The sequence below is a fragment of the Anguilla rostrata genome, chromosome 11 (assembly GCF_018555375.3).
Source record: "Anguilla rostrata isolate EN2019 chromosome 11, ASM1855537v3, whole genome shotgun sequence".
Classification (NCBI taxonomy): domain Eukaryota; kingdom Metazoa; phylum Chordata; class Actinopteri; order Anguilliformes; family Anguillidae; genus Anguilla; species Anguilla rostrata.
This window is the reverse complement of record NC_057943.1, coordinates 21,324,074-21,346,250: the sequence shown is the minus strand read 5'-3', so window position 1 is coordinate 21,346,250 and position 22,177 is coordinate 21,324,074. Positions and strand designations below refer to the sequence as shown.

The following is a 22,177-nucleotide window of genomic DNA, read 5'->3' as shown; positions in this document are numbered from 1 at the left end:
AAAAATCTCTTGTAGTTTGACTTTGTTGATCTCCTTAATAGCCACAATCAAATCACTCTTAAGTCTCCTTCAACTAAGCCTGAAGAGATTATGCATCTTAAGTCTTTCCTCATAGCTGTTCTCTTCCATAGCAGGAATCAATTTGGTTGCTCTTCTTTGAAACTTGTCCAATGCCTCTATATCTTTCTTGTAGTATGGTCCCCAGAAGTGCACACAACACTCCAAGTGTGGTCTAACAAATATGTTGTGTAAGTAAAACTACCTTGGATTTATACTCAATACATTTGGGTATATTCCCCAGCATCTTGCTGGCCTTTTTTTATTACTGCTAGAGCACAGTGCCCAGAACCTGAAACAACCATTAATCCCAAGTCTATTTCAAATTGAGCACTTTCCATTTTTGTTCCTTCCATAAAGTAATCCTGCCTATTATGGTTTTATTTCCCACATACAAAACTTTACATTTGGCTACATTGAATTTCATTTGCCAGGTTTCCACACACTTCTGGATTTTATTTAAATCTTGGCCAATGTGGATGTATTGGTTGTATAAATGGGTTGTGCTTGGCAATACTACAGCTATGTATCACACGTGTGTGTGTGTGTGTGTGTGTGTGTGTGTGTGTGCGTGCGCGCACGTTCACTTGTGTGTTAGTGAGTTTGTCCAAAATCACCTGTTGACAAATGATTGAAAATGAAATATACCAAATCACAGTGAAAATCAAACCATGTTATAAACATTCCTTTGAGTGTATCATCATTATACTAGTTTCCATGGGGCATAAAATTCAGTTTTATTGTCATTATCACTCAGAAGCAATGCCCATGAGTGTCATGTGTTTACCTTTTTATAATTCCATTAATAATCAACTTAATGTTGCAGTTAAAATAATGACACAAGACCTGAAAATCCTTATATAAAAAAGAACAAAATGGTTATTTATTTTAGTCTGCCCTTCCTTATATAACATATTTTGCATGTTGAAATTACAACAAACTCAAGTGGTCATTAACAGATCCTAGCAAATGGGAAAAAAGCAATAGTAAAATTTAAAAAAAGCTTAGTTGACTACTTACCTAATAACTGTTGGTTATCAAACATTCATACTTCTATTGCTTGTTTACAGTACTTATCTGCAAACTAATTTCTAAATCAAAAACAATGTTTTGGTTAAAAACCAAAAAGTTCAAATTATAGTTGATACAACATTACCATACAATTGCTAACGTTATTCAGTAGACAATATATCAACTCTAATCTCCTTTGTCAGCTCATATATAGAAGTCCTTTGACAAACTTGTTAATGTTTCAGTGCACAACAGTTAGACTGTTTTACAAAAGACTGAAAGAAACATTGCAATCTCTAAGAATATGTCCCATGAAAGAAACAGAAAGACGCAAGTGCTGACTTCTGCATCTTTTGACCCTGGAACCCAGCTGGAGTCCTTGACAGTAACCAAAGCTGTGCAATCAAAAAGAGCATCACAAAATAAAGCACATCAACTAAGATGTCCTGGAAGCTAAATAAAGCTGCCATTTTGAGTGTCCAAAACAAAGAAAAGGAACAAAGGCGATACGCTATACTAAAAATATATAATCCTGTCCATTACCACTCTGCCTAAAAATAGCAAAGCTGAAAATACAAAAAAATTTGCAACTTTACTTTTGCACAAAAAAGCAAAAGTGTGTCTGTGTGCTCCGAGAAACCAAGTCTCTGGGACTTTACCACATGTAATAGCTTCTTGTTGTGTCAACTTGTGTAGGCTTGCTCTCCAATGATCCCTCTTTATCCTTCTCGGTGTCTGCCTCCCACAGGTTAATGAGAGGAGGGTAGAGCTCATTCAGGGGGATGGAGGATGTTTTCTGCATGTACTTCTTTAAGGAGTGGTGGTAGTTCTTCCTCTTCCACCTCTTGGCAATGTAAACAGTGATGGAGGCCAGGCTGACAATGGCAAACATTGTTCCCATGACAGCTGCCAGGGCAGTGCTGGTCCCTTGGTCTGAGAGGTCCACAGCAAAGGCTGCATTCTTGGTCGTGACATTGACACAGGACTTCTGTGTCTGCTGGTGGATGTTTGACACGGTGAGGCACACCTCATACTCGGTGGAGGGCTGCAGGTGGGTGAGGTTGTATTCATGAACGTCCACTGGGACCCTGGCAGTGTAGGTAATGTGAGGGTTATCGATCTTCATGGTTGCGGATGACCATTTCAGGTTTGAGGTCATGACATTGGAGTTTACTTTCCAGGACACGAGGATGGAGTGGGATTCTATCTGCTTGACAGAGATCTTCATGACCTGAACTCCATCCAATAAGGTCCCATTGACTCGGATGGTGGACACTCGCGTGTCTGCACCCTCTGTGTTTTGGGCCACACAAGTGTACCGGCCCGAGTCTTCCACCTGCACATGTGTGATACGTAGGGTGCCCTCGCTAGTCAGGTGGTACTTGTCAGACAGGGTGTCCACCGTGATCTTGTTCCCCATTGGTGTGACCCAGTAGATCTCAGGTTCAGGCTCGGCCATAGCACGGCAGTCCAGGCTAACGGTCATGCCGATATCCAGGTTGAGATGGTTGGGGAAGGTGTCATGGGAGATCATGGGTAGGCACTGCTCGGTGGAGTCCTGCAGAAGAACCTCCCTCACATGCTGACCTCTGAACTCGGGCGGCATGGCACAGAACATGGAGAGGGGCTCCATGAAGCGAATGCTAGTCTTGTTGGAGTTCATCCACTGGATGACACAGTCACAGCGTAGCGGGTTGCTGTGGATACTGATCTCCCGCAGGTTAGGTAGTGATTCCATTGTCTTCTGATAAAGGGCATTCAGTGCATTGTTGTTCAACATGAGGCTCTCCAAAGATGGGACGTCCCGGAAGGCTTGTCGGTTGATGTAAGAGAGCTTGGGGTTGTTGGTAGCCTCCAGCTTAGTCAGTTCTGGTAGGTTGTCAAGTGCATAACGATCAATTGAGACTAATTCTGCCATGTTGTTGACACCTAGCTCTTTCAGCCGCAACATGTTCCTGAAGTCCCCTTCCTGGATTTTGTGCACAGGGTTTTTGTTCAGATCCAAAAATTTTAAATTGGGAACTTTCTGCAGGGCAAGATGTGGGACCCTGACCAGCTTGTTGTCATAAAAGGAGAGGCTTTCCAAGTTATCAAGTCCCACAAGCGCACTCCCAGGAACATCTGTCAAATCCATTCCAGCCAATACAAGGCTCCTTAGGTTAACAAGAGGCTTAAAATTTAAGTCCAGAATTCCAATAACTGGGTTTTCCCCAATCATGAGGATCTCAAGGTTGGGAGTAGACTCGAACCAGCGGCTGTCAATGACCTTCAGCTTGTTGGAGTTGAGATGGAGCCGCAGCAGATTCCGCAGTCCAGAGAAGGCATTAGCTGAGATGGAACTGATCTGGTTGTGGTTGATGTAGAGCTCTTGCAGGTTGGAAAGGTCTTGCAGGCAGTAGTCAGGCATCTCAGTGATCTGATTCTCCTCCAGGTGCAGTGTGGTGAGCTGGGACATGTTGACAAGACCCACGTCCCGGATATTGCTGAAGTTGTTCTGGGACAGGTCCAGCTCAGTCAGGTTGAAGAGCTGCTCCAGCTCCTCATTACTATGGGCAATGTAGTTGCTCTGTAGCAGGAGCACCTGGGTGTCACTGGACAGGTTGCTGGGGATGCGGGTGAGTCGCAGGTCATTGCAGTCCACAGTGGTGGCCTCCCTGTAGGTGGACTGAGGAGTGAACCAGGGCCGGATCTCACACACGCAAAGCTGGGGACACTCAGCACTGCACCCTAAAGACAGTCCTGCCAGGGCAAGCAGCAGCCTCGCCAAACACAGCCGGCCCAGAAGAAAGGAGATGGAAATCCTGCTCGTCATGTTGTCTGTCTGCTTTCTATCCGCAAAGTTGAGGCAGTAGCCAATTACCTTGAAAGTGACTATGAGAGTGTCATCAACCAGAAGTGCTCATTAGTAATTTCCCACAGCAGAACAGCACTTTCACAGTGGGAGAGTGGCTGTGAATGGGTGTGAAGATCAGGTAATGATCCACTGTCGTCTTTCCACTTTCTGCTGTTCTTTCATGTGCTTAACAAGAGGTGATGCTCCTCACTCCAGCCTCAACTGTGGAATGGACCTGAAATACCGAGATACATATCAGATTAGAGATTCAAGAGTGGCACACTAGATATATGCATAATTATGGCAGGCAGTAATGCAAAACATGAAACTCCAATACAGACAAAGAAACAACATTAGACAGAGAGAGAGAGAGAGAGGGGGGGGGGAGGAAAGAGAGAGAGGGAGGGAGCGGAGAGAGAGAGAGAGAGAGAGAGAGAGAGAGCGAGCAAAAATCTGTTTAGCTAAATATTGTATTTCAAATATAATGCTCAAGTAAAGGTGAAAAATAAATGCAAACAATGGGAGTTAAATCTAAAACATACAGGAGTGAGTAAAAAAAGACTGGTATATGCACGCTCACTGGTTAACTTAATAAAATGCTAAATCTACTGATTATCATGCACACAAAATGCAAAATGTATCGGAGAGAGATCAAATTTCAGATTATCCAACAGGCTTGTGAAATGGCAGATGCATTAGAAGCTTTATCATTTTAAATTTATTCAAAGTCAAATTAATCTGCATCCACTCAAACTCATTTTGATGAAGGATCTTCAGTAATCTGAGTTTTGAATAGGTCTACTAGTGAGGTCCTGAATTATTAAACAATAGTTCAAAGAACAGTTTATTTTTAACCTTGAGGACCAGTATGTTCTCCACATGTGGATGAATGTAAAAAAATATTGGCCTATAGTGGGAAAAAAGCTATTTTGAATGTGTTTACGAACATGGAAAAACAACAACTATGCTAATATTTTTCATTAGACATATGTTTGTCCAAAGGCTTTCATACATGTAGACATACATCAGGAGATGTACACATTGATAAAAACTATACATGAATAATTTACTCCAATACACTATTAAATAATTTTCTAAACTAAATAAATAAATGGGGAATTTAATCTGACTAAAATTTGATGACAGTGATTTATAAATACCAATTATAAATAATAAAAATACATTTTTCACTGAAGCTTATGGGGCGTTCCTAAGCACAGTCTTTCAAGAGTGTGACTGAAGGGCACAATTATACTAAGAGCTATACACCCAAAACATGCTGGATATAAACTGATGTAAAATATTGGTGCTGCATAAAAATTTCGACTGTTTTCTCTCTCTCTCTGTCTCGAACTAGAATGCCTGGAATGGTTAAACAACTAAGAACCACAGCTTTTGGTTTTATGTCCAACACACTATTCTTTATGGAAGACATTAAGCAACTATCCTGAACATTCTGAACATAAAAAATGCAAGGCATACTAATATTTCTTATTTAAAAGAAAATAATTCTCTGTTTCAACACAACAAAGTATTCCTGTTTATCGCGATCACTGCAATGGTTGTTCCTGGTTATGAAGTAGAGATCAGTGCAGTGCCAGGTTGCATTTAGGACACCCAACTGGTTGAGTGATTGTACCAGACTGACAAAAAGGTTTGTTTATGACTTTCCTGGGAGCAGGAGAGCAAGGAAGAGAAGGGAGGAGGAGTGATGCTTAAGAGTTAAATTATAATGAGCCTGCTGATTTTTGGGGACTAATTTGACATGCCTGACAGGGCAGAAAAAATCTCCCAAATACTTTGTGCTTCTGTGGCATTAAATTGGAATTCATTTCCATTGTCTGTCTTTTAATGAGCTTTTAAGCTGCCTGAAACTATTAAACAGGTAAAAGAAAAGCCTCATCCACTGCCATTTTCATTTTTGTTGCATTGCATCAGCGAAATGTTTTGATTTAGAGAATACGCAAAAACTTAGGCCACATCGTCAAAAAAAAGAGCATATGTTTACATTTTCCGGTGCCACAAGTTGTCCTTGAAAAAAGCTACAACTTTTCCAGCCTTTTATCTTACACTGAATACAATCTGAAATTGGTGTCAGTAACCCAATTGTAAAGACAAATACAGTTGGGTTACTAAAACCTCTATAATCACAGAGGTTGATCACTGTATAATACCAGGCCCTGATCTGTCTCCAGTAATACCACTTATTCTCTCATCCAGCATCAAAGAATCCAGAACCCAGCCCTTCTCCTGTAGCGTGTCTCTTTTTAAAATCCATACAATCTATTCCATTTCTGAATTTTGACCACCATGTTTTCAACACCACAAATAACTGCCAATGGTAGCAGTGATTTATTGCTTATCTTTTTGCAGGATATGACACTCAAATACCTGTGTAATTTGTAAAAATACAAGTTTGTTTTTCTAACTGCATTACAACATGGGGGCTGCATTGCATTTTTAAGTACAAATAGACTACGCTTCAAAAATCTGGTATGTATAGCCTACAGTTTGCAATAGGCTTTACAAGTGGATAACTGTGTAAAAAGTATACTACAGGTTGTAATTTATAAGCTGCCAATAGAAACCAACCACCTCTACTTCGTCCTTGGCATCCACCGTCGCCGCTAATCCTCGATAGCCGCCCACCACTCTGACACATTTTTGACATTTTTGAAATCACACTGTCATTCTTGGAAAATGACATAAACCAGGCTGTAGCCTGGGATGTCGGAACTACAGGGTTCGGTCTGCTGTCAACTACCGATAGACAGCTGAGATCAAGCCAAAAATTTTTATGCATTAAACTCAATGCTGATCTGGTAAAATTTGATGATATTGTTTTCTAAAAACCTTGGGATAATTAAGAAAGAAATTAAGAAAACTATGATAATTATGAAGCTCCCATCTTCTAATCTTCACGTGATTTAATATAAAACAAAATTCAATATGTGTACTGCTGTATTAAGAAAATGAACTTCACATTTTCAGGGAAATTTTTTAAAGACAATAGGTCAGGGGTGTGGAAAAGAGCCTGAAATGAAGTCAAGGATTAGAGGCGTTATTGAGTAACGCAGTCCTGGGCTGACTGGGAAAGCACAAAACTGCAACCATGACAGAGCTTTGACATACTGCACTGGCATTGGTCTGCTTGTACTGCACACGCTCACCATCAATATCAGCTCAAGTAATATGGTAATAAATTAGGGTTATCAAAATTACTGTGTGAGGGGAAAAAAGTGCTGACATGTAGATCTGGAGACCCAGTACTCTTTGGGGAAGAACCACACATGAGCAGGGCTTTGGAAAGTACAGCTGCTGCGCCAGATGGTGTTCATGTGTGCCCCATCATGGGGGAAGAGGTGCATTAAGACCTGTATCAAGGGGCAGAAAATCTCCAAAATAGTCCTTCATTGGTCTCTGTAATAGAGCCTGACACCTCCACCGTCTGTGACCCAGTCATTGGCCTGTTTATTAACTTGAGTGTGTTTGCTGGATGAAAGCATGTTCTAGAAGCCATGTTTTTTGTAATAAACATCCCCTCGTTTCGCAAAAGTTTCAGTGCAAGAACATGAACCTTACTTGACAAAAACTTCACAAACTGGCTTGGGCACAGAAATAATAAATTTCAATATCTTTTCAGTTGTCAAGGCTTCATAAAAGGAAGGCAAATCAAGCTCTTTAAGGTGATCTGTTGAATAACGTACCTCATGTCTCCTCTGCATAGCACTGTTTTCTGGTTTTTACTTGTGTTCTAATTGTATAACACAATAAATCTCATTGATTACCAGGGGAATTTTTAATGGATCCTAAAAACTTGTATAGAAATGAACTGCTTATTGAATTTTTTTCCCTCCCCATCTCAATCATAGAGGCAAATTTACATATTCTAATTGTCGAATGAGTGAGAAGTCCAGAGGTGATGCATTATGCGCACTTACAGTACATTGCCAGATAGGCCTAATCTACCAGGCAACAAGGAAACACATTTAAAATCTGTAACAAGGAATTGAAAACCGGTGAGACATGATTACGGAAGGCATTGCAGTTTGTACAGATAAGGGTTCTAATGAGCTTCACAAAAATCAATTAGGAGTTTGAGGCCCTCAGCTGTGACTGTACCAACCCCAGTTCTTTTTGGAGTGGCTGGTAATTGTCACTTAATTCAAATGAGATCAGGGGGAAGTCCCATGATGGCAATAGCTGGGGGGTGTACAAAATATGTCCCATGCTTGCAGACAGGATATCCCACAAAGAGAAACATGGACTTTAATAGGTGGTGCAAAGAAATCTGCCTGTTTTCTGGCTTTGTAAAGGCGGGTGTGCAGCTTGGTTCTGAAACTTATGGTGGCGAAAGATAGTCTTATGCTTGAAATTTAGAATACCCTTTTTAAAAAGAACAGAACTGATTTACAGACTACATCAGTGCTGCAGAGCTCTCCGCACTGAAGGAGCACATTCAACCTATTGATGCTGAGGGAACACAAAGGCAAGCTGATGAATATAACATCCACCGCCTGCCATCAAACTAAGATGCCATTCAAGAAACGAGGCAGTACTAACAAGGCTTTGAATACCAAGATGACCTATAATGCCACAGTATCATCACTGGAATGCATTCCATGTGTGTAATGGAACACTTTCTGTAACAGCAGTATTTTCTTCATGACCACAAGGAATCTATGAATAGAATGTGTACCCAACAGTTTCACAACTATTCAAAATGATTAGGTGCACACACTCCCAGAAAGACAAAAAATAACAAAAAAACACGTCACTAAAATGCATATCATGTCACACATTACAAGACGCAAGGAACATATTTAGGACGTACAGTTCTTTTGGTGTAAAAACACTGCTAAGGCTGTGATATTGTTATGCAGGTCACAGTGGCTCCTATGAAATTGGAGACACCTGGGAAATATTGATATAAAATTAGCATAAAACATGAGCAAGAAAAACAAAATGAGTCATTTGCTTTATTTCAATGCATAACGTTATTCACTGCCTTGGCTGTTTAAATGTAATCAAGACTTCAGCAGCCAAGTGCATTACAGATATATGTTCAGTATCAAACGTCATTACCACTTCCTGCTTCATTAGCTGCTGTACATTGATGGGACACTTTGTCCTCCGTACTACAGGAAAATCTGCCCACACCAGCAAAAAACCACAGCCTCTTCTGTACTCCAATAATCTGATCTGGGATTAAATTGGGGACAGCCATAAAGGCATTTCATAATTGGTTAACCCTCAGTTGCAGTGAAAAAAAAAAGACCTTAACTGTCAGTAAAATGTCATGCTAACACATATCAATCCTAATACAGTATCTATTATGATTGTATTTCACCGACATAGGATATATACTGAAAAATATGTTTCAGCCATTTACAGAAAATTTAGGTGTGATTTATGTACCAACCTGCCCTGACAAGAATAGAACATTTAGGTCTACTCCCCTTAAGTAAGTATAAATATTCTAAAATATAGCCTACACATAAAACCAGTGGTTTGATTTCTCTCCTGTTACCTATTCATCTCAATACATTACATAATTTAACATAACAAAGAATAGCAGCAGGGTTTGATTGACAGTTCCTCCACTTTCACTGCTTACCTGCAGCTGTTATTTATAGACACTCCAAATATAAAAAAGATGGATGTGTTAGTTCTGATCAGGAGACTGCAAAATGCTAGACCATCTCATTCTCTTTCTCTCTCTCCCTTGTGGTTACTTTTCACTTGTACTTCTACTGGAGTGCCTGAGGTAAATGGGGTAAAATACCAGGATTATGGGTACACTCTCAGTAAAAAATGTCTTGCCAAATGAATTGCCAAAGAAAAGGGTAGGCTTGTCACTGAAGTGGTACCTACCTGGCCATGGGTTTAATAATTCATTTGTACCTTTTTACTAGCAAAATGTACTTATTAATACCCAAATAGCTTTATTGTACCTTCCAGGGTATATTTAGAAATATGTACTGTTATTTCTGAACGTATATAACACCTTTGTCCCAAACCAACAGTCCAGGACTCAAACCACAACTGTACCAAATGGCAGCCATGTGTGTTTCCATATATCACAGTATAAACTATATTACAGCATATAAGGTTCAGTCTTGTTTTTATATTTTAAAATATGTCTGGTTATGAAAGTAGTGTTCTCTGAAACACTAAATATGAATCAGTAACAATCAAAGTCTTTCGAAAACAAGGTTTAAACATCTGTAGTTTTTTTTTTTTTCAGTTCTTCAAGTTATTTTTCATTTATGTGCTTTATATATGGTAGACGTGGATTACGATATTATAAAATACTGTATAGCATGACAAAGTGGAGCAATGTGAGATACATGCCTTTCACAGGCATTATCAAATGCATTAAGAAAAAATCAACTCAGCGATACACTGATGCATCAAAAACTCAATCAGAGAATAAAATACAAATGTTTTCCTTTTGCACTTTGAAACTGGTGGCCATGTGTCAATGTGCTCAGACTCAGCCCAGCTCTATTTTATCCATATCAATAGGTTTTTAGTGCTCATTTCCCCCTATTAAGGTTAATCTCAGATTTCACTCTTAAATAACAACAAAGCAACATGCATTAAGAGGGATTAAATTCCACTGATTTTAATTTCAACTCGGAATTGTGTATTGTAAGCAACGGATTAACCAAACTCTTAAAACTGCAAACTAACATCAGGATCTATGGTTTAATATGAAACGTGCTATCCACCATGCCCAGGAAAAAAGTTAAATTCCATCACTAGATGTAAACATGGCAAGGGATTTATTTCTCCACTGTAAAGATAGTTTGATTGCTTCTGTGGACAAATGTACAAGTTAATGACTGGAAATGAGGCAGAGCGTTGTGTGGTATGAAAGAAATCTGCACTATGTAATCAAAGAATGAGGTATTGTAAATGCTACAAAGCTTTTAAGGCATCCACTGTACAGTCCACCAGGTCTCTCCCAGGGAACTTTGACCTCCAAGACAGGAGTTTGCATCAGAAGAGCAACGTGAGATGCTTACAAACTGATTGCTTCATACTTCACAAAACTTCACATAACACAACCCCAACATAAACACAGGCTGTAGCACAGGAAAAGCAAGCAACACAGAGAATCCAACGCAACAAAAACATTGGCTGAGTTCCCGAAAGGGATATGCATGCAAAATGAACTGCAATGCAATAAATCAACCAGGATAAAAGCCAAATTTCCTCCTCAGTCTCACACACCCTAATTTATCAGAAATATATCTTCTTAACGCTGCTTTGTGCCTATTCGCTGCAGTGGATATTAGCCTGTTCTTTTTTCACCTCTGCGCATGTCTCCGGGAAGCAGTGGGTCGCTGCCGGCCTCCCGGTCACCGCGGCTGCTCACCCCAGATCTCCCCGCAGCTCTTTAATCAAACCTGACGGCAGAGCAAATCGCTGTGTTCATGCTAGGCCATAAAACTCAAACACCTGGTGTTCGGACGCTGCAAACTGTCAGTTTGGGGTGGAAAACGGGCTCTCCGGTTCCACCACCGCATCCTGCTTGACCATTATCCCAGTGGGGTACCTTGCGCAAGCCACAATATGGCCTTCATATATGCCCAAAGGAAAGGAGCATAAAATCGCTCTTCAGTGGGCAAACCAGCAGCTAAATAATTGCTGAGCAATAATGCAGCATTCTCAATGATTTACGTTATGAGTGCTGGAAGTGGGAGGGCTTTTTTAGATAGCCTTTCATGAACTATGAATAGATTATGAGCACATGCTAATGGGCAGTCTATGCAAAGGGATAAAAATGGTAATAACAATATACAGTGCCCTATAATTGCTCAGCCAGTGCAGAAAATTCACTGTTCAGAAAATGAGTTGCTTGCATGCAAAGGCAAGCATGGTTTATACATTCGTAAAAGGTAGCAGTTATAATTTACCATTTATCTCTTACAATTTATCATTTTAAGTCTCTCAGGTGAATCCTGAACTATGCATACTCCAGCAACTGGATGGAGACAGTATGGCTGACCTTATAAAAACAGACTATAACATAGTACTGTATACTATAAATTAATAAATGTATTTTACATCCCTGACTCACTGAGTCAGGCCATTTCATGTAGTCTTACTGTACTCTTCATTTCAAATTTTATGCATATTTTCCTCCATTCAAAAATACATCTGGCATCAGACAGTTATCTAAGCCAAAGCTTCACAATTTTCATGTAAATCTGGGAGAGGTAGCCACCCATATGTGGTGTTAAGCATTTGTAAAAATGGCACGCATGGTGAGCCTTATGGCCAAAGCGTGGGTGAAAACAAACAAAATATTTAGCTGTAACATTAATACCATTCAAGACTTTCTTCGCAGCAGTCATCTGCGGTTATATTTACTGTCTGACACTTCACAGAATCCTCTCACTAAGGCCTCACAGCTCCTGGTAACCACACGGAGGTTCATAACAAACCAGGGCTTTCCTCTGGAAAAACTCTTATCCTGAGCTTAACCCTCATCACACGGGATATCTCTGACTTCAGCCTCTGACACACTGAAGCTGACAATAAAACATAGCACTACATAAATGCTTTCCAAGCAATGCTTTTTGGGAAAAGGAAAAAATATACCTATTGTACCAATGTTATCGAAGGTAATTCCCATGAATTCTAGCCTAGTTTGTCAGAAGAGATACAGTAGCACATTCAGATTGAATGATTGCTATGCACAGGACATCATTAAGTTAATGTGAACTGGCATCAAATCCAAGTGAATGGGTCGGGAAAATGTATGCTACTCCAGGCACTAGCATTATCCTTATGTTAGTTCAGAATGAAATCTACAGAAATATCCCAGTGTCACTAGCCACAATTAGTGTGGCGTCATTCATGGCAAACATTCATGTCATAAAAATTGTCAACAGGCAGTTCATTTTTCAGTGGGCTAATAGTTCTGGAGCAGCATAAACTATACCTCATGTCCTTTTAAGCATTTATGTTTCCAATCTAGGTTAAATGCAGGCAATCCAAACAACGAGAGGTGACGATGATTAAATTCTTTCACTGAATCTAAAGTATACGAGGAATGACCTGAACTTGGACACTTCCCAGTCTGGCATTACAGTGCCAACAGAAATCAGTAAAAAAGGCATTTTCCTTTGTCTAACACAGTTAGGTGCTTTCTGGAATGTCATCAGCAATAATGACTATATGTAATGGATTCATAGATAAACACCACGTGTCAGTGTGACAGACTAAACTGGGCCCTACACATATACACATATCACACATACATGTACACATATCATGTACACATACACATATCATGTAACGCATGATAAAGAAAAGTGTAAAACTCAGGAATTAGGAAGTAAGGACATCCCCAATGCACTGTTACCTACAAACCATGTACAATAATGTGCAATATGGTTGGCTTCAACCACCTCAGCATGCATCACACTTCACCCGTGAATTTCACAAACACAGCACAGAGCTGCAGGTAAACACAGATGATGTAATCTTTCCCCAGGGCTCCTGCTTATTAAAGCTGGTGCAGGAAGGTTCCTAAGGAGGCAGAATGGGTTACGCTTATGAGGGCAAGCACAAAAACACAGAGGGCCACGATGAAAGGGCACTGACAGAGTACATTTCTGTATGGCTAAAGGGAGCAGGTAAAGAGAAGTCTGAAGGAGTTGGTGGCAGTGGGGGCTGGCAGTTCATTAGTAGGAGATGGGGGAGAGTGACAGGGGAGCGCAGTACTAGTCCCTGTTCTCTTTCATCACCCACTTCCTTCACCCTCCATACAGAACCGCATTAAGCTTAGTAGGTTACAGCATGTCAAAATTCTGTATCGAAATATATAACTCACAGGTTTAAGCTATTTGCAGTAACATCCGTAAGTAAAAACTTGCAAACAAAATGAATTTGACTATAAAGTACAGAACATGATGACGTGACTCCAGCATTTAAATTGAATTGGGCAGTCTTTTGTATAATATTGTTCATACTGCAGGCAAAGGCCCCATAACTGAATACAGACACGATGGGGCACAATGTCATTCAAAAATACACAAGAAGCACTGAATGAAATTGATTCCTAAATGCATACCGTATATTTTTATCACGGCGTAAGCAGGTAAAATTCAGTGAATGCTACAGTTTATTGATGCTAGAAGCATTCAGAATCGTGTTTTGTCATCATGTGTGAGCAGTGAGCAGGCAGAACTGTTATCTGATTCCAAGACTGATGTAAGCTAAACTGCAAATCTTTTGCTTGTAAATCTGAGCCTTTGTTTGAAGCACAACTGTGCCATTCAATAGAGAACTTGATTGCTATCACAGTAAAAGTGGGTTTCTTTCATATTTTAGTGTTTATTGTGCTTGCAGCCCATCCAAACGAAAGTGAAATAAATGTGATCTATAGCCACTTGTATTGGTAGGGAAATAATGCTGAATGATTTATTCTTCTTTGAATAAAGTCTTTTTATGACTGAGTGTATCTAGTCAGAAGAAGTGCTACTGAAATGTGTATAAGTCACCTTAAGACGTGACAGAGTGGAATAAACAATATCCAGGTCCCTGCCCCAAGGTGAGGGAGGGTGAGATCGCGCTGTGCCTAAGCAGAGCCCAGGGGCTGGACTTGGAACACTCTGAGCAGAACGAGGACTCTCCCTGGTGATCCACACACCACACCAAACCCTACAGCTTATATTCTGAGGAAGTCTTCATAGCTTATATCAACAACAGGACGAGATACTGTGGTGCTAAGGGAGGTCAGAACCAGGTCAAAATGAAATCACAAATGCTTGTTCATAATTGTTGAATATAGGGATACCCTAACCTACTCCAGTCATTTTCACAGGGATATGACTGCCTGAGATTTTAATGTGATCAGAATTAGTGATGCTCAGTAATTGCAGCCTTCCCCAATCAGGCTCTCTCAGTTGGTTCAAAGTGATAAACATCAATAAGCATATTCATTAATATATGAGTAAGTACCCAGTAAGGAACTTTTTTGGGCAAGTACAGTAATGATGTTATCACTGATGAAAATTTGAACCTTGATTCTCATTGAAGTCACAGACTTCTATTTATTTAAAAAAATATATCAAGAGAAATTAAATACTGAGTGGAATTAAATCAAATGACAGTCGATGTCAAATCATTGAAGCCAACTATTCAAAGTGAAGCATTTCAGTTAATATGTGAACTGTTGAGCTATCATGCCCCATAGCTTACAAACTACAGTACTAGGTTTTGACAGGCAGACTAGCTTACCATATTGCACTGTATGCATTTCAGCTGGATACACAGTGTATCCAAACACCCAAGGATTAGCTTGTCTCGTAAAAAGTCAGCTTAAATTAATATTCAATTTGGCAGGCACTAGTTCTCTCATTTTCCCAGCTGAGGACATAATGTTTGGTTTTGCATATGTCCACTGAATAAAAGCTGTCGATTATAATTCAATTCTGATGGATACTGCAAATGATCTATTTATCTAGCTAACATAAACTTCTGTAAGAATATTAGCCCTGTTATTATCAAATAAATCTAATAATGAAGGTGGCGTGCCTCCATGAAAAATAAATACTAAGAAATGCAATAGTTGCATAATAAGTGCAAATTAAACAGTACTTTTATTATACCATTATAGTAATTATTTTGTTGTACTAACAGTACATACAGATTAAGGTGCTATTGTGAACATTTTTCTTGTCCTATAAAACAAACTGGTACAGAATCAAAAGTATATTTCACCCTCTGATTTTTAGGAAAGGAATCCCCTTTTTATGAATTTCTTCCGTATTGTACTTTTAGCATCAAATTACATTAAATTCATTCAGCAGACACTTAATGACAATATGAGAGAAGAATAAGTGCATTCATTTAACATGAGCAATAGCGAGGAGACCTGTCTAACAATGTTCACAGACCAGTGTGACATCACTAAAGCACTAGTGGAAGTTAACTATGCCAATAAATTAGCCGCTTACAACAATCTTTCAACGAAATTTTGTTTCTGAGAGAGGTTAATCTTTCCTCAACATTTATGTCTTCCTAAATTCCTTTCAGAGAAATCTCTTCATATTTATTTTAGTCGTAACTGCAGAGGCCAGAATTTTGAAATTGATTTTAGCATATTTATTACTTTTAAAATTTTGCATTAAGATTGCATCCAACATAAAGTATTGTACAGGTATTGTCCACTTTTTTGAGCTGACATATTCTATAACTGAACTAGAGATATGTTTCGGTGAAATAGGCTATTACTGCCTGTAATGAGAAGAATATTAGGTTTTACATTTGTGAAACATAACCTTGCCCTGATCTCTAGAAAATTAAAAAAGAATGGGCTGGCAAATGCGTACCACAACAAGGAAATTTGGTTTAATTGATACATAACAGCACATTTTGTGAAGTATAATTCATTTGACCACTATCGTTTAGTCCTTTCTCTTGGTATAAATTGTCAGCAGTGTTCCTGCGTCTGGAACTGCTCAACAGGCTTGCATTCATCTGGTTGCCTTGGAGACGGGCTACACCACTGGTGCGCCTGTTTCATACCCAAATGAGGGGACAGCTGTGTAGACCCCTTGTCTGTTAGGGTGGGATAATGGGTGTAAACAAGGGCCACATTCCTAGTGCATCCTTTCCAGCACCAGTCCATGCCCTGTGCACACAGTGTGCTTCTCCTATTCTATCTCACAGGCTGATTTTTCCCAAAGTATAAACAAATGTAAATAAAGACCAACCCCTCAATGTTAACATTAGATCAGACTTCCCACAACCTGTCATGAGGAGTTGAGTTGAGGAGCTGTGTTGATATACAGCCAAATTACAGGGAGTCAAAGCTTTCTTGATAATAAACACCCAAGGCTGTAATTTCACAGCAACAAATGGCTGTCGTTGCACAGCGGGTAACTTTTTTTTTGACAATTTCTTCATTAACATAATTTATGCTTTTGGCATGTCCATCAAGCTTTTATGTGGTTTTCAGGATTTCAGGGTTTTTTTAAACAATAAAATATAAAATTATGCTTCATAACTGAGTTGCCAAAAATAATGATAAGCGATGAATGATTTTGGTCAAAGCAACTCATCCTAAAAAACAAGTAATTTCACGGATTCAATGGTTACATGTTGTTTTGTTGTTAAACTACTTAATAATCACATTCCACTTTTTAAAATATTGCCCTTAACTGATGCACACACAAAACAAAAAGACACTTATTCAACAATGTGTACACTGTACATATAGGGCACATAATAATACATTTATTTTTGGGAGAGATGCCCAACAAATAATCACTACAAAACAATTTGACATTCAAAACACATCTGACACACAGAGTAATGCAGTGGTTGTGAAACTTGTCAGCTTTTGTAGCAGACTGACAGAGATTGAGAGGGAGCATGCACACCAGATCTGACTGAGTGACACCCTATTCCTCATCCATTAGTATGCAGGGGTGTTCCTGTGCATCAAGGAGATCTTTCATTCTGCTGGCACACAGAGTCAAAGGTGCAAAATCTAGAAGTGGAATTGAATGCACTCATTCATTCAGAGGGTTTGACTTGCTAAAGAGTATCAAAGCCTGTGTCTTCTCAGAGACCCTGTCTGGTCGAAAAAATCTTTTTATCTAAAATAGAATAAAAAAATACTTCTAAACTATTTTTCACCAATACAGAAATGTGGCTTGAAAAGAATTCAATAAAAAAGAGGCTTTGTTTTAGTAGTCTACTGTGCATAAAATATTCCTTTGAAGCTCCATGTGTTTGTAAAACATGAGTGCTTTTAGTGACAGCTGCAACTGTGGCAGCAATATTGACTTCTATTTCATCTTGGGATTTATATTTTCCTTTTTGCAGGTATTTTTTGTCAGAGTGGCTCTAAAATAAATAAATAAATCAACAGAACATATGCTAGCTTGTACTTCAATGATCCCTGTAATTATGTTCAATGCTACTGGAGAGCACTTAAGGTAGTCGCACAGGTGGGCTGGTACATTTTTTTTTAATGTTATATATATTAGAACAAAATACAAATAATGTTGTCTTAAGTACTTTTTAAAAAGTTATGGTTTATTGAAGTATAAAGCATATTGCTTTTTGCCAATGCACTGTTTTCGCCAAATGTTTTTATAGAATCCCAGAAAATTCCAAAAAAGCCACATGATTGCCAATATAAACATTCAAAAGAAGCAAGAGCATAACGACAAGGCACACTGACAGTAAAACATTCCGTTTAACATGAAATTCAGCATCTGCCATGATGCAATCTATTGCCAAACTGCCGTACAGATCTGATGTATCTGGTCTGTATGTTATTCTGGTGATATATGGCATGGGGACAAGACAAGCAAAGTGCAACATTAGCACGACCACAGTGTTCCTACTTGCCATTTGAGGTCTGATGGTACCATCTTCACAATGGCCTGGGTACTTCTTGATGACCTGTGACATGCCTCACACACTATCAACACAATACAGTTTATTTTACAGGTTATCAGTTTGGAATTAGCTGAACAAGAGAGTGACGTGCTTGTACTGACACTTCTGTGAGAAAACAACAGGAGGCAGAACTGAAGCTCTGCTTTCCATACATATATACATACACACTCAATGTAAGGTTAGTCTTGGTCCTAAAGTTTAATCATGACTCCAGATTTAAAAGCTGGAGGGTGTCTTGAGAACCAAAGGAACACAAAGCCAGACCTCTGGACCAAGCACCATCTTGCAATGTTTCTGTCCCTCCCCCCACTACATTGTCAGTCTTGAGAGTTTAATTTGTCTTTGTCACCATTCACACAGTTTCTGAAGAAAATCTCTGCCCTGCAGCATAATGAACAGATGTTCCAGCCAAGTTTGGAACACACTGATAAATATACAACATCAGCTTTTATTCTTCAAGCATGCACATGTAAGGTGTCACCTAGGCACCTTGGCTTCATCTATGTTTACTTCATTTTATTGCCAAATAACTAATTATCATACTAGTTATCTCTGAATATTGCAAGTGGGGTGACTGAATTGCTGATTATAACATATGAAACAAATAAGGATTTCATTATTCAACAAAGATGAATCCAGAACTCAGTTACATTACTTTTAGGTTTTGTGTGTATCCTCAAGGTAAATTATATTAAAAAATATTATCCATCGGACAAAACCAATCAAGAACTACGACAGACAACGTTCTGCCCAAATGTCCAGTTTCCCAACTATCACTGCACTTTATGACCACAACATGAGGCTTTGGCAACTTGTTGAAGTTCATGACCCTGATGTTGCACAGAAAAATGTGCCCATGACAATATTCAAACAATTTAATTTAATGAACGGCAAAAAAAAATCTTGCACGAAACAACACAGGTGGCTTCCTCTTCCCTGAGCTTCATGCGCAACAGCTGCAAAAACAGGGACGGGAAACTATAGGTGACCCAAAACAATGCGGCTCATTCTCTCCCACACCCCACCCTATGTCCCCCACTTTTTTCTTCTCACTTCTGAACTATTGTCTTGTTTCTTTCTTCGTAAACTCTTTGTCTGTTCGAATTCCTTCGAATGAATGGAGGGGTTGAGACATCTGGCAGGACGATTGCACAGTTTAATGCAAATCGGATTTTATCTGGTCACACAATACGCACATGGACGTGGTAGAACCGCGCACGGACTATGCTTGCTTCATCTGTGGTCTCTGCAGCATCAAGTCATATCACTATAGCGAATCAAAGTTTGTACGTTTGTACTTTTAAAATATTCAATAGCTTAATTCTATTTATTCTTTTAAATGTAAACTGATAAAGACATCAGCAGTGTTACATATCGATACTGTATCTATTTCCACAACCAAAATCATTTCCATATCTGAAGCAAAGTAGCAAATATCAGCGACCTATTTTGAACTTCGCGTATTTGTTCAAAGGTGCGTTTGGTGGTTTCAACAAATTCCATTCACAGATCGCCACAGTACACTTCGATATGTCTAACAAATCTGTAATATTAGTGTTACTTCTGGGGGAAGAAAAATTGACGTTTAGTGTCAGGAATATGTCATAATGTCATTGTCAAAACGTACACTGCGCATAAAACGATCGCGTGGGAATATAAGGCACAGGACTGACACAACTGTGCAGACATAACACGTCTGCGGGTATGGTGAGCTCAAATATATTGCCGTTTCATTATTCAATGTTTTGCAGGTTATGGTCAATAAATTAAAAAGGCAACAGGGAAAGGATGAAATTGGTGACAGACCAAAGACTGAAGACATGAATGCGCATCATATTGCCCTTGCTTACCTAGTAGTACATTGTTCTACTCCGTCCTTCCGAAATACCCGAAGCTAGCAACGCTCAGCTAGAGAAAACAGTAATCGCGACGATTATGAACTATCACATATAAATGCCGTTAAGTCGAGGCAAAAAATAAAGATGTTTTCAAAGATCTTCTACACCAAATGAGATACGAAATAAACAACACCTTTCTTCAAACACAGCCGCATTTTATTTTAGCTATGTTCACTGCGAGGGTGACAACCCAACACAGGGCGAAGCATGTGCATTACTCAACAGATATACTGCAGTCAAGTAGTAAGCATAAAGTCCAAGTGGAGGAAACAGTTGCATCCTTGCATTCTGAAATCGCGTTTAAATAGCTTAATGCACTGCAGTTTAAAACAGTTTGATTGACGAAATCCGAGTAGGATTATACTAAAACTATATATTTTCCAGAACAAAAAAAATGCACTATTAGATTCACTAGTACTAGATAGTTGGCTAACAAATGTATTAATTGCAAAGCAGTCAATTTACTGATACCAAATAGTAGAGGGGTAGCCTATATGCTGCTCACCTTGTTAGCATGACAACCTTCTCTTCACAGTAGCATCGATAAGTGCTCCTCCACACTTGATAGGTTTGGTGGAAGATGCGGTGCGCAGGAAGAAATTGAACCTTTGCTCAATTGCTGATAGCACAATGAAACGATGATACGTAGGCTACATTACATACCTATGAATTACAATAATCCAGAAAAAGATATGTTTACATTCACAAACGTATTGGTAGAATTTGACCGTGCATCTGAGGTACGTAAACCCAGTGAGAGTGGACCGCCAGTTGAAGAAATCCTATCTCGCCACCGGCAATCCGCCCACTGAATACCAGCGGCTGTATGAAATGCTTCAGCTTGTGCAGCGCCGCGGAGTTCACAAAATATGAAGGGAGCACCTGGCGCTGTCCAGGCGAGTCAGCTGATTCCAGGCACGCGATTGGTTGCAAGCTAGTGCCTGTCAATCGTGGGTAAGGAAGGCACCATCTGTTCGGAGTTTGTGATGGAAACAAAGGCAATGGGATATAAGGACGGACTGATGAGGAATCGCGAGGGGGTTGGGGTTGGGGATAATTTTGTGGGAACGGTTAATACCCCGAAGGGATTCTGTGCCTGTACTTTTTTTTTTTTTTTAATTTGGTTGCTCTCATCAATAAGTCAGAGTTTACAGTGTTTTGCCAACTCTATTGACAACTATGCAAAACCTGGAATGTGAACTTTTTGTGATCAGCAGTTTCTGATTTAATCCAGTCACATAATATTGTAGTCTACATAAAAAGTTTAGTCCTCACACCTATCAATAGAGCACTCCTTTATGAAAATCATTTCATTTTGTACATTATCCAAATGACTATTTGTTTAATACTACAGCCAACTTATACTCGTATGGATGAGACTCAATAGAAAATTCAACTTCATCAAAATATCTGACACTATATAGGCATATATGTAGATTGCATAATATAGATTATTTGGGAATAAATAATTTGATATTTTAAAAAATTAAGAATAACTACAATAATTTGTAAAACAATAGTTTTTTATAAAATGTTGAATTGTTTATATATAATCAAATTTATAAAATGTGCCTGTGTGTGAAGTACAGTATGTGAAAAAAGAGGCACCTCAGAACAAAATGTTCATGTTCTGTGTTTTTAAAAATGTGATATAAAAACCATAAATCAAAATAATTACTCTCAGGCATCTGATGGCTCGCACTTAATTGGACGAGTTTACTGACGAATACTTTCGCCCTGCTGTGGTGTAACTGTCATCGAGACAATTCTTACCCTACTGTATGTACAAAGATAGTCTGGGCATTATCCCTGCATGCAATGTACTGTTACTGAAGGAAGAAAAGCTGTCTTAACAGGAACCTGATATTTTAATGAAGAGTAGAACAGGTACAGGTATGTGAGATGGCTCTGACACAGCATGACTGTTGCACTCCCAGCCTCT

The 22,177-nt window shown here is 39.2% G+C and overlaps 1 protein-coding gene across 1 annotated transcript; it reads right to left on the bottom strand.

The window, feature by feature from the left end:
- Positions 1-910: 910 nt before the first annotated feature.
- Positions 911-21,108, bottom strand: LOC135234277 (leucine-rich repeat neuronal protein 1). The gene is made up of 2 exons (XM_064298721.1): positions 20,741-21,108; positions 911-4,136 (listed from the first exon to the last, which is right to left on the bottom strand). Exon 2 carries the CDS (start codon positions 3,878-3,880, stop codon positions 1,724-1,726), a length of 2,157 nt encoding a protein of 718 aa, XP_064154791.1. The 5' UTR covers positions 3,881-4,136; positions 20,741-21,108; the 3' UTR covers positions 911-1,723.
- Positions 21,109-22,177: the final 1,069 nt, after the last annotated feature.